Here is a 14,063-nt window from a genome sequence, read left to right as displayed (position 1 = left end):
TAGTAATGCTAATCATTCAAAGCAAATCTTGAAAAATAAGTGGAATCACTGAAAAAGAAAAGCCATTATTCTATCTTGTGTTGTGCATGTTACAATACTATTACATATTAAAACATCCATATACCAATCACGCCTTCAAAACAAAATGTTATTTTGCAATTAAATACATCAGGTTTATTTGCAGATTAAATCATGCACACCATAATTTAAATTACTCAAACAAAGAGTGTAAAATTCCATTTGTTTATTGCTTACTTATGTTAACAAGTTTTAGAACAGTTTTAATGACCAGCCGCCTACAGTGCCACCTTCTGGTTCCCAGCTATACATAACTTTGGTTCCATTTTCCACGTTTCCAAAGGCTTCATATAGTGGGTTGGGAAACATTTCAGAAGCATACTTAACATACAGCACACACTTCATATTAATTGAACAAAAGACTATCTTGTGGATTGCAAAGACTGGATAAAGAAATGCAAGACTAACAGTGTACATGCTGATATGTAATAAAATATCCTTGATGGAATTAAATCCATTGTGATAAAATAAATGTACAATCCATTTAAACAAAGCAACAAAGATAACCCTTTCCAATCACACTGTAGTCTTCCACCAAATTAGAGAAATTGCAGAGGAAATGTCAACTAAGCCATCACAATATAGGCCGAGAAGGCTTGGATAATTGTGTACATATACTGTGATGAAATATGCATTTAAACCTATTAGATGATTATGCTAGGTTTCCTTTAACATACTTTTGGATATCTGCTTTCCACTTTCAGAACACCCTTTTCGCCAAACGTAGACACCAAATGATTACGTTCTCCTCATTGTTTACAGGATTATAAAGAAACCAAATAGACTATTCTGTCCTACGTAATCTTGTGGGTTTCAGTATCTTTTCTGTGGCTAAATAAATATGCTAAACAAATCCAGCTCTGTCAAGGCAAAGTCGTTAGGAGGATTCTGAAGAAACTTGTGCATCTGTGGATTCAGAAGATTGAGCTCCACTGGTTACCGTTGGTTCTGTTTCCTTTTCATTAGAAACTGATGTTGCATCAAAGACAAGGGCAGGAATTTGCTCCATTGGAGCTGTGGCAGCAGCAGCGTTAAAAGAAGAATTTAACTTAGTTGGAACAGTTGTTACACCAGTGACTAGAGGGAACTGGGTGGGGAATACACTAGGCATTGGCAGAGGAGCCATACCAGGCAGGTTCAATGGTGGCAGTGGATGAAGTTGGGAGAAACCTGGAAGGCAATAACATTCAGTAAACAGACTATCCAATCATTTATCAAGCAGAGAAAAGTATTTAGAATTACGATTTTAATATTTGCATAAACCAGATTCCAACAATGCCATACTTGCAATGTAGTCTAATGTAAAAAAAAAATAAAATATTAACTAAAACTCAAACCAAATGTAGCATTAGGTCCTGATAGTTACGCGCGGGGAAACAGATGTACCTACCAGCTGTCGACACAGGTAATCTTCCAACTCCTGGTAATGAAATTGGAGTAAGATTTGGTAAAGTTATATTCAAATTTGGCAAATTGTGTAGGCTAGGTAGACCGGATGGTAATGGCATGAAACCTGTGTAGATACAAAAACATTAAATGTTATTTTTTCAGTACATACTTAACATTATCTTCTTAGCTATTCTAGAGAAGCAAAGATCCTTACCAGGTAATGTAGTAGCAGGGTTTAGTGGTGGCATTGTACCCATTGCAGGATTTATATGTGGAGGCAACAGCGGTACTGTTGGGACACCTTTTAACAAATAAATAATAAAAAAAAAAAAAAAAAAAAAAAGGTCTGCTTATTAATTCAACATTTGCACTAGAGTGCCTGTGTAAGACAACGCAAACCCCACAGAAAACTTCACATCAATCCAAGCCACTAAACTGGTGATGCATCCTCCAAAACATTTTCTACTTTAAGACACTGCCACTGTCACTCTTTCATAGAACTTAAATCAGCCTTTGCTTTAACTGCATGTCAAACTGCAACCCATGATGCTTGCTTTGGCCATTTATTTTTTCACACCATACAGCCAAGCTAACTGTGTAATAATAAAGTCACTTAAATTTTAGGAGATTCGTTTGCTTGGAAGCAGAATTTGTGGTTGTCAACAGAACTCGCACCGCTTCCATGAATAACATTACACATTTAGAATACAGAAATATTTACCTGTGTCGAGCACATTAGTTACAGCAGAGGGAGCTGAACTGATGGAAAGGCCCGATAGCCCTTCTTCTATTCCTGCAGGTGCAGAAGGCACAGCAGGTGTTGGGCTAACAGCAGAGAGTTGAACCTAAGATAGATGTATTTTGTTGATAAATGGCAAAGGTCATACACATCAAAACAAAAGTAATTTATAATTACAATCAGCAATGTATTTCTGAGTTATGGCTTTCTGCACTAAAACAAGGCATGCACTATAAAGAAGGCATTGTAATTGTCTTTTAAAAGGCATACTTTGATCTCCTTTTTCAATGAAAGAAAACAATACAGCGCAATATAATTGAGGCAGCTGGTAACATCAAGGAGAAGCTAAATTCTCTAAACAGAAATCGGGGAAAAATATGTTACTTGTTATAAAACACACAAACCTGTTCTTTAATATGATTTTCTTTATTACAAATGTTAAGGTCTCTATTGACAAACCTGTCAAACCTGCTCAATGAAATGTTTAACAGCCTGTTTTAATTTATATTTTCTATTTCAGATACTTCTGTGTATATCCAGACAAAGGAGAAGTACAAGCTATGACATTATTCCATTAAATAGTTACTACATTTCAAAAATTGATAATTTGATTTGTATCGTCATAGACAACACTCAAGGACATTTAATATAACCTGGAGGATCTATCCCTTCTAGATTATGTTTCTCAAAGTGATCCGAGGGATACCTTTTAAAACTGTGCATGAGAGGAACCTCCTTGGTGTAATATAGCCCTGTGGCAATAGTTTCATGGCAAGGCAAGTATTTCCTTGTACACTGTACATAACTGTTTACTCCACATAACCCATGAAATATCTTACCTCTGTAAAGCCATCTTTCAGTGGGCTGACCGGAACGCTAGGTATCTGTCCTGGTAGAGTTAACTTCTTTCCTTCTTCAAATGGACGAGTAGGTATCCTGTGTAAGTAGCCGTAACCGATTCCACAGCCTAGACTATTATAGGAAATGGTGTTATAAACGTGTCATTCAGAAAATCAGTTTATCCACACACTTAAAATTAGAGGTTGGTAGCCTTCTTACCTGCCCTCTCCACCCCATGCAGTGTTTGGTGTTATGACAACTTCTCGACAACTGTCAGTGTCTGTGTTGTACACATATAGTTTCAGGCCTTTTCCTTCATGCGTTTCTATGAGCGAGAAAAGATCTTCTGACTGAAAAAAGGAAGACTTTTTGAAAACCAAAAATACTACTGGCTGGTTTCACAGATCTGATTAGCACTGATCTTGGCCTACGTAATGTTACCTTAGGTAAGAAAGTCCATGATTAGTGCTAACGGATCTACGATACCATCTAAAGTAATTTATAAATAAGAAAATAAAAAAAACACATCAAGAAGCACTTACAACCAGATATTGTAATTAACTATCCTTATTCTTTTTAAAACATGTAGTATCACACAGTGGTATTACAGGCAAGAACATTAGACATGAAAGTGAAATTTTACAAAACAAATGCAATTATATTAAACACAGTTTCTTTACTCAAACTACTTTTATTTATTTATTTTCACATTTACACAATATTGACAGTGTGGCCTCTATCCATGAAAACATTCACCTTAGAGAATTTTTTTATTTTTATTTAATGAATTTGTTTTTAAATAAAAATATTTCCTTCATTGTGTAGAAGAGACATAAAGCTCTCTGGACTAATTAAAGTTAGAAGTATTTTTAAATCCAAGATATATTGCAATTTCATAGAAATTAATTCCAATTACTGTTATTGGGTTACCAAAAAAGGAAGGTAGTGCACATTTATAGATTAACCGCATTCTTTCAAAGAAATATTAACCACTACCTCGTTCATGACAGTGTCTGCACCAATAATGTAGTCAGTGTGGGGTCGCAGGCCTGCCAGTGCAGCTGGGGAATTTGGCTCCACTTCCTGGTAAAATAATTATAAATAAGACGGTTAATTATAGAAGACGTGAAAAGTACCCAACTTTCATTACGAATAGTTCTGTTAAGATAAATGTGCTGTTCACAATCCACCATAGAAAAATTAATAATCGCTGTAAACAGATCACACAATCAGGAAATAAAACATTATAAGCTGCAACAGCAAATGAAACAGATGGTGCAATTATCCTGTGAGTTGGTTAGTTTCCTCATGGCTGGAATCCAGATCTTCACATATAAACAGCCTATGACAGTTCACATTTAAATTCAATTCCTTTTCGTGTCAGACTTTTGAATGGTTAGGACAAATATTCCAATGATTAGACTTTCAATTTGCATTCATATTTGCAGTGGTTTTCATAATATGCAAAAAAAAAAAAAAAAAAAAAAAAAGATATCGGATATATCTATACACATTATGAATTGGAAACAAAATAAATAATTTAAAGAGAATGTGCACACAGTGTATCACATACATCTGTAGACAATTTATAAATGACACTATTAAATGCTGTAATTCCATTAAAAAAAAAAAAAAAAAATGAACTCTATTGAAGGGCGACTGGCTTCAAAGATTTCAAACACTATACACCCACCCCTCGTTATATCGCCCCTCCCTATACTGTGGATTCGGATATATCGCGGTCCTGGAGTTCCCATTTTTACAGTCTAACTGCGCATGCCTTAGCTGCAATACATAGGTACTTAGAATTACTGTTCATTTTATTTCGTACTGCACATCACAAACAAAGCATTATTATACTGTTATCATATACGCACGCATTGCACATTAACACAAAGCAAATTAAATATCTATTTGCTGAAGCGGTTTTTATTTCAGACAGCAAGTTGTTCACTTGTGGCAGCAGCAATGGATTAGCAAGTCACAGGGCAGTGATGTCAGCTCCCCTAGCAACAAGCCTCCTATATTTGGAATGCAGCGTGTTTGTGCATTTCAGGAAGGAGAGGAAGACTCATGAAATTAATTGGAGACTGAAGTTAATCAGAAGCAATTACCCTCTGCAGTACGAATTAAAACAGAGTACGGCTTTTTATACGAAAAATGAGAAAATGCAGGTTGCTTAGAGGATTTATACTGGACCCTGACGGGAGTGGTTGTACAGTATTTGTTAGCCTATTTGTTTTTCTATGGGTCTCTCGCTATATCGCCGCCCTCGATATATAGCAGATTTATATTGGACCCTGACAACCGCGATATATCGAGTGGGTGGTATATATTAGTTTCAACACGCTTAATCCTACTGTTTAAACATTCGAGAATTTAAACAGAATCAAATATGCCCAGTTTATTACCATTTTTTTGTTTATTATTCTGCTCAAAGTGAATATTGTTTCAAAAAATCTGTTCCATCTGAGTTATTAATGCAACAAGAGATAAGCAAGTCCTGTTTGCAATTGTAATACAGAATTACATTCAAAATACACACAGTACAAAACAAAATGCTATTACATTTTAATTGGAAAAGAATAAATACTGGTCTTTTATTTCACTTATAGTACACATTAGCAGAAAGAGAAGCACAGCACCTTTACTTGAATGTGCGCGTATGAGAAGTTACAGGTACCTAACTATCAAGACGTAGGTTTTTCTGATTGTTACAGATCGACAAATACACAATGCACCTTTACTTGTATACAAGCAGGAAGAAAACAAAGAAAGGAAGAAATGAGCATGAATTTCTAATCTAAGTATAGTAACAGCAAAATAGTACACCTGTCAACTAGGACAGCACTGTTCAACAATTTTGTATTGACATTGATTTCTGTCATCACTAGGCTTCAAATTTAGTAAATAAATATACTTACCAGTACATGCCAGACATTTTCATTGGCACCCTCGAAGCTGCAGAAACGAATGCTGACTCCAAGCAATCCTTGCCCTCCCCACATGTTACTGGGGGTCACTGTAGTTTCTCTCAGCTCAAGTGTTTTGCTGCTGTACACCAACATTTTCACTGGCTTCTCCACATTCGCTTTCAACAGGTCTTTAAGGGTGTCATTGTCTTTATTCTGTCAAAACAACAAGTGAAAAAACATAACTTTTTAATAACTAGAAAAAGATCTGGAAAAAAGCACTACAGACAAAATATTAACACATTCTAAAATCACCCAACAATAAACTGTTCAATAATGTCCTGAAGAAACCAGATTTCACATTCTGAATCAGCATTTCTATTATACAGCTCATAGATTTTCTTTGAATGCAATCTTTTTTCTGCTTTCCCTTGCTTTTTTTAATTGCAAACAAGTTAAAGGCAAAATGGAGTGCTCCTAAGTATGGTTCTAATAGCTCACCGGTTCAGCATTAGAAGGAGCTGAAATTCCCTGCTTGACCTGTGTAAGAAAAAGAAGGAACTTCTATGACATTTAATTTGCTCAATAAAAGACAAAAGTATTTTGACTACGCAGTGACCACGAGATGAATGCTGAATGGGTAATTGTACTTCCCTGGCTAGGAAAAAAGAGTTTCAAAATGCTGATCTTGGAAGTCACTTTTGCAGAACTGTCTCTCTCAGCAGTACGATGTAAATGTTGCCAACAAATATATGTACCTGGAAACATTTATACATATGTATATTTCGATTAGTTGCCACTACTGTATGAACAGCCTAGTGAATTTCATATACAGAGTTTGGGTAGATGTCATTTGTATTGCCATTAATTTGTAAACTTGACAAGTGTACTTTTGACCCACCTATCACAGGCTTTTCTAACTTAGTCTTGTACCGATAAATAACAATGAAATTATCAATTGGGACCCTACGATAACAAATCAATAATATTTTAATGAAATCGAATATTCCATGAAATTAAAAACGTCTCTTGTATATATTAACTTACTGTCAATAACATAATCTGTGTTGTTGTTTCTAAAAGTTAAGGCTGGTTCACACTGGGCATATGATTCAGACGGACGCTACGAAGATACGCAGGCTGTAGTTCACACTGAACAATCTTCTCCCTGCGTTAGTTGGTTTAAAACGGATTGGTTTATGCTGCTGAGAGACACACATCAAACACGGTTTAAATTCCTGAGTTGTTAGTTTTCATCTAAGATTTGAACGCATGGTGATGCGTTCGTATGCCCAGTGTGAACCAGTCTTTAAGAATATGTGTCTGTGAACAAATAAAGGATGATGATGCAGAGATCAAGAGTAACCTTCTTTGTTAATGTATTTTATACATATGATTGTTTTAAAAATCAGTCCCAACTTTAGCCATCTGTCTTGAGCAAAACTAATAATATTTAGCATTATTACGTTGTCATGTGCTGCTGTTTCAAAAGTTATTTCATTATTTTTTTTACCTTTTTGTTTTGAAGCAATGCACTGTCTACAACCTTTTTTGTTTTTGATTGCTGTCTCAGTCTAAATGCCACTGTACCGTAGAAGATGTATGTGATCCAATGAAACATTGCAGGTTGTACGAAATATTTTGCCACCAATAGAATGCAAAATTATTGTGCACGATCTGCTGCAGTAATTAGACATTTTTTTAAATTAATTTTGGACACTCGCAAAATGTTCACTCGCTTAACAGTATTAGTTGAGATCTCCTAGGTTACTAAACCCGGCCTCGATGCCAATCTCTACCAATCAGTGAGGAGAGCCCAGAGTAGTTGGCTGCTGTTAAATGTCAATCAATAAATCCTGTCCAGTTTTCTTTTTCAAATTGAAACAAGCTTATATTCACATCAGGAACCTGGACTGATACACATAACTTAATTGGATTTAAGTGCAGGGTAAAAGAACACAAAAATAAAGTTTTCACAGTGAAGTATGAATTTCACGGTCGGTGTCCTGTTTTTAACGGTCGTGAAATAGGTAGGGTCTTAGCAATGTACAGTATAAGTGTAAGCGAATCCACGTGGGTGAAACGCTTCTCTGAGCACTCCAGTATGTGACGCATTATTGGTTGTGATGTGGTATGTAGATTGATTAGGCCCATTCATGTATGAAAGAGATATTCTACATATCTTGGTTGCGATGTGGGCAGTAAGTCAATTAATAATAACTCCACATACATGTATGAAAGAGATACTATTCATATTCAAAGTATAGAGGCACAAAATAAAATTATCAACCCGAGTTGTTGCTGTCGAAAGTTCCGATGCAGGAAAGGGTCGGCTACCTCCAATGTACTGTTTGGAAAAATGACAATATAGTTATATACACGGAAGATAATGCAAATCTACGTGGAAGGCCATGTAATTCATAAACTGTAACCAACAGCAAATTAAAAATAAATGAGAGATCGAGTTATTTGCATGTGAATAGGCCATAATGTTAATGTAGTGTTCAAACTTTTTTTTTTTTTTTCCCCCCCTTGGACAGTGGGGTTGATTTTTTTTTCCTTCTTAATTTACCATTATGTTTACCTGGAAATGTGTCAGATTTTACACAAAACAAGACAAAGGCTAGTGATGGCCAAAATGTGTCTTAAAACATCAGGATCTCTTTGGATTAGTTTTTTATACCCTGCTTTTTTTTTTTTTTTTTTTTTTAAACTTCTGAACTGTTTTACTATATATCATGAAAGATTTAAGCAATATAAAAAAAAAAAAAAAAATACAGCAATAACTGAATCAGCAGGCAGTAAACTTCAACTACACAAGTGTATTTTAAATTGAGGCTACTAGCAACACGTTCTGCTTCTAATCCTACATTGAAAATTAACTTGTTTTAATGTCTAACAACTTCACTGTGTCCTTCACTGAAAACTGAAACTTTACTTCTCCGCTACTTATTTTGGCTACAACCCTAAACCTCAGGACATCAATGTCTGTACTCATGTTTAAATTATCCAGTGCTGGCAACTGATCCATCGCATTCTGACCAGAGGTGGGCACTTAAGAAAACAATTATGTTTTTACTGTGAAGTGCAGAGTGGCTATTTTTTCAAGAATTATACAATTAACCCAAATTTAAAAGTATTTTATTAAGGATCCCATATATAGGTTTATCTTTGGCATGGAATTAACTTTTTGTGGCAGAATTTTACGGCTGGAAACAAATATGATTTTTTTTTTTTTTTTTTTTTTTTTTAAGGTAAAGTACATCTTGCTGTATTAACAGAATACGTTGAAAAGCTACTACTACTGTAAAGCTGTATAATTTTGCTGTAGTTGGTACAGAACCATAAAAAGGACAACAGCACATCCGACCCAAGGATGGTGTAATCGATCACACCTCCAGAATAGAGTCCTTTGGGATAGGCTACACAACACAAGACCACATCCTGATAAACTGCACTAACCCAGCTATGATACAAACCTTTACTGATTCCATGCCCATGTGCCTGTCAGCACAGAACTACATCTGCTACACAGACTGCTACATCAGCATCAACAACATTAGGTCTTCAAAAGTGTTCAAACCATCCTGGAAAGACTTAGTTAATAAGTGGGATTACAATGTGTGCCTTAAACCAAGACACACATATTACCTCATAACACGTTGCATGCTTCTTTATTAAATTATAGTCACAATTTACAGATAGGAGGAATACTTACAAGCTTCTGTGTACACCCATTAATTATACTAAAACAGGAAGAAATGAAATGATAATATTCTGCACAAATTACCTGTTTGTTTATGTTTTCCCATACACTCCAAGACTCAATGATTATTTTATCTGCCCACTAAAGCAACACGTGCATTTGCATTTTCTGCTGAAACATAAACATTTACTGCAACTTCATAAATCCTTTAAGTATTACCACAAAAATGTAAGAACTTACCAATCGTGTGTTATTAATTGAAACAATGAAGTCAAAGAATGGCTCCAGCCCTGCCCGGTGTCCTGGAGAATTCTCTTGTACCTGAGATTAAAGGAGGATTGGGTTATTCTGTTGAAATCCGCACCACGTTTTCCCAAGTAAAGAGCACTGCCAATTGCTTGTCACCACTGTAACTGTTACACTGGAGATTTGCCATTGCCTTAGTGTTCCAACCAAACCAAAATCATTTGATTCAACAGCTTTGAATGTCTCAATGTGTGCAGAAAAAACACAAAACACACACACACACACAATTGATTACAGGTGAGATATAGAAATCAGCAGATGATCACCTTTAACAGTACTAATTTTCTATATAGCAAGAACTTGCTTCTTTACCCTTTAGCCCATATTTCCACTTTACATACCATCAGCAACCACGTTAAAGCCAACTTAAAGCCTACTGATCAATGGTGAAACCACATTATGCAAAGTGCCTCAAAGAAAAGTTATGCATACCGAGGAATACCTTTACTTGGTTTAAATAAATCTGATTTAAAAATTATCATTCAACTAAATGTTTATTTATTTTTTATCAATTTTGAGTGAAGCTTTCAGTTGAGTACCCCCTGACACTACACAGGTATGGAAATAAAATTGCTACTGCATAGCAGTTTCATCCACTCCAGGTTTTACTAGGAGCTAGATTAGTCCCAGTGTACAGTTGTCCCGTGTTAAACCAACCCCCTTCATAATGCCACCCTCGCATAACGGCAGCTATTTTCTCTAAACAAATGTTATCAGTATAAAAACAGTGCTATTTTTGCCCGTTATATTGCCAACCCCACTGCCCGCCACCTTCCCCAGCCAAGCAAAGGTAAATATAAGCATTGTAGTTTCCCTCATTGTAGCAACAGTGAAATAATCATGCCAATTAAAATAAAAGTTATGCAGTTAACCTTTGACTTGCTTTTCTAATTCATTGTTAACTAAATGCTGATACCAATGTCATCAACACTTCCGCTCCCAAAGCAAAAACAAAAAGTACAACATGGCGAGTCGACCCTACATTTAACACCAGAGCAAAAGATCTAAAAATAAGAAAGCAAGACAATGAACAAAGAAATGTTTTCTTGGCCTATACTGTTAAAGTACAATCAGAGACATTCTAATAGATAAAAACGAATGGTTAACCTTGATGGAAGGGGTCGATTTGTTTAACCCAAAAAAGGCTTGACGCAGTCTACAATAAGCGACTTTAATAAACCACGGTAAATATTAAAAAAAAAAAAAAAAAAAAAGTACGGTAAGAGGTTTGTTTGTTTACGTGCAAGTTTTGTACAAATGAAGTTAACTTAAACTAAAGCATCAGTTATGTAAACAGCAGAATTGTTTTTTTTTTTTAATGTTACTTTTCATTTTAAAAAAGTTTTGCCTGTACATATTCAACTTTTTTTTTTTTTTTTTTTTAACTGCTTAAAAAGGAATGCTGTCAAGCTTAAATTGCTTTGTAAAATAAATAGATGGCATCGTTCAATGGTATTCAGCAGTGAAGTTCAAATGACCAGTATAGTTTAAAAAAAAAAATAATAATAAATTTTAACTAAAGCAGCTTTTTTGTTTTTATGGAACTGTTTGGTGATTTAACACTAACTAGTGTTTATTTACTTATTTCCTATTTATTTAAGTATAAACTGTTCCTCCATAGTAATCACATGTTTCATACAGATGGGAAAAGATAATACAAAGTCACTAGTAGACCTACTGTGTTAAGAACTAGTACTGTAGTTTTAAAAAAGATTAATGTTTTATTAAAATGGTCTGGAGATACTGTAATTGTATAATTAAAAAAAATAAAATGTTTGATTTTATTGCAAACATAGATGGTTGTGTGTGTTTTTTTTATTGACCCCTCACAATAACACCACCCTCACTTACTGCCCATGACCCTTACCTGACGGTATAAAGAGGGTTGACTATGTAACAAGCTCAGGTGTGTCTTCTTAAACTCATAGTGTAAACATGAATGGATCAAACTGCTATGCAATGGGAGTCTTTTCCATCCCTGCTACATGGGACCTTTGTAAACTTTCAGTTACAAAGAACATCAGGTCAATGGTCACCACCCACAAAACTAACAAATCATACCCCCAAATTGTCAAATGTCAAAGCTTTTTATCGTGTGCTGTACTGAGCTAAACTTCTGTAATCATGCCCCTTGAAAAAATGGTCTACCTGGTGCCTATGCAAATACGTAACAATCAACACCATTCATGCTTAACATCAAATTTAAGATGAATCCAACCATATTCAAGTATTTAACAGGTCCGCACAATGTCTAAACCTTCCAGAACCAAATAATTATACATTTATAATTAATATAAATGGCTTAATGTTTCTATTTCACTTTGAATCTGATAAGAGATTTGATTAGCTGTGCAAAAAATAACTAAGAAAGAGGTATCCTGTGGCAGATGATGCTGATGCTAACATTATAAAAAATTACTGTTAGGAGAAAATCTTTAGGTCCCAACCAGATTCACAGGTGCACATTGTGCTCCTGTGCACAACTATTCTGCAGCCCTGGTATTTGCCATTCAAAAATATTACTTATTCCAAATGTCATAGACTTACTTCATCTTAATATTCAACTATAAGATCACTCAATGTAACTCATTTGTTTCACTTATTGAGTTAACACTGAGGTATTCTGTTTGGCAATGATCATTTCCAAATGCTAAATACCTCAATAAAATGTCAACCTTATCTTAACTGAAGGACTGAGAATATACATGTATAAATAATCTGTTAAGCAAATGTGAATTTATTTTTCAGTACTTAGACTGATAAACGGGATTTTTTTAAAGGGTTGGGATTGCACAATTCTTAATCCACAGGCTGTTACAGGACATCTATGACGCGTCACTTTCGTACCACCCTATTATATATAAATATACTATTTATATGAATTACTTCAACTCGTTAGTAAATTACTTTGTGATGAACTACAATTCACAGGTCAATGACTCGGATTATTTTACAAAACATGAACTAACATACTTTAATATTGGCGATTTAAACAACTGAGTGGAAACAATGGTGCTTCAAAACTCATTACTGGTGCCTAACCCACACAAGAGTAATAACACAACCACAAAAAACTAACATAGGACAAAACATCATGCATTACAGCTGTTCAAAATCTGTTATTTTTTTATTCAAGTGCATATACGAGCGATAACCTTTTACCGTACCACACGCTGACAACCTGAAATGAGCAAAGATGGGATTTCCGCAGACACTGTACTTATTGTAACACCGGTAACGGTAGTTGTTCATGGGAAATGAACGCCACGCATAATGTAGAACATCAACAACATGTAATTCAAGAACTATGACACATTATTGCAATCGTGAATAAAAAAAAGTAGTCTAAATGAAATAACTGACTTGAAAACGAGGGCACGACAGAGACACTTAGTATACTAGGCCGCGAAGAAATCCCAGTCCTCGGGTTAAGTACACTGCCTAACCTGGCTTAATCGCTCTGGGGATGATGGAATTTAGACACCATGCCGTGCTCCGTAAAAACTAGCTGCACATCTTTGAAAAAAAAAGGAATAAACTTAAAATGCATACTCTGAGCACATGATAACCCTCGGAACCTCCGCCGGGAATCTCGAAACTCTGCGAGCCCCCCATGTCTGCAGCTTCTTCAATGCTTATAATAAGTACGTATTCCACCTCGATTCCGGCCAGACTAGACGGTGCAACAGCCAAATGCTCCGTCAGCAACAACAGCAGGCAATTCAGCTGTTACGTGGCACTTGGAATAAAGAACCACGGAATGCTGGGATCGAGAAACTCCAACTATAAAAGAGGCTGGCGTTCTTCGAGAACAGCTACAGTATTAGGCATTAAGGTCCTTTGGAGATGTGATTGGAAGGGGAGACAAATTTAAAAAATACATACGGGAAATGATGTGTATGTATTAACAATCAGACAAATTGCCATTAAGTTGCTCCGTAAAAAAATAAAAAATACACACGTGTGTGTGTGTGTGTGTGTATATATATATATATATATATATATATATATATATATATATATATATATATATAATTATATATATATATCCCAATCTATAGGGTCTATAGTTCAGAAATCCCAATACTTTTAT

At 35.2% G+C, this 14,063-nt stretch overlaps 1 protein-coding gene across 4 annotated transcripts; it reads right to left on the bottom strand.

Annotated features, from left to right (window-relative positions):
- Positions 1–229: 229 nt before the first annotated feature.
- Positions 230–13,687, bottom strand: LOC121323160 (Golgi reassembly-stacking protein 2-like). Of its 4 annotated transcripts, none has more exons than XM_041264033.1 (11): positions 13,523–13,687; positions 9,905–9,985; positions 6,460–6,498; positions 5,971–6,174; positions 4,040–4,129; positions 3,266–3,396; positions 3,046–3,178; positions 2,189–2,312; positions 1,682–1,768; positions 1,469–1,591; positions 230–1,248 (listed from the first exon to the last, which is right to left on the bottom strand). In XM_041264033.1, the coding sequence occupies exons 1-11, from the start codon at positions 13,583–13,585 to the stop codon at positions 956–958; spliced, it is 1,368 nt and encodes a 455-aa protein (XP_041119967.1). In that variant the 5' UTR covers positions 13,586–13,687; the 3' UTR covers positions 230–955. The 4 variants fall into 4 exon arrangements, with proteins under 4 accessions (XP_041119967.1, XP_041119968.1, XP_041119969.1 ...); XM_041264034.1 differs by having other exon boundaries at positions 4,043–4,129; XM_041264035.1 differs by lacking the exon at positions 6,460–6,498.
- Positions 13,688–14,063: the final 376 nt, after the last annotated feature.

This window comes from Polyodon spathula, chromosome 11, assembly GCF_017654505.1.
Source record: "Polyodon spathula isolate WHYD16114869_AA chromosome 11, ASM1765450v1, whole genome shotgun sequence".
In the NCBI taxonomy this organism is placed as follows: domain Eukaryota; kingdom Metazoa; phylum Chordata; class Actinopteri; order Acipenseriformes; family Polyodontidae; genus Polyodon; species Polyodon spathula.
This window is presented reverse-complemented; position numbering and strand designations above follow the sequence as displayed.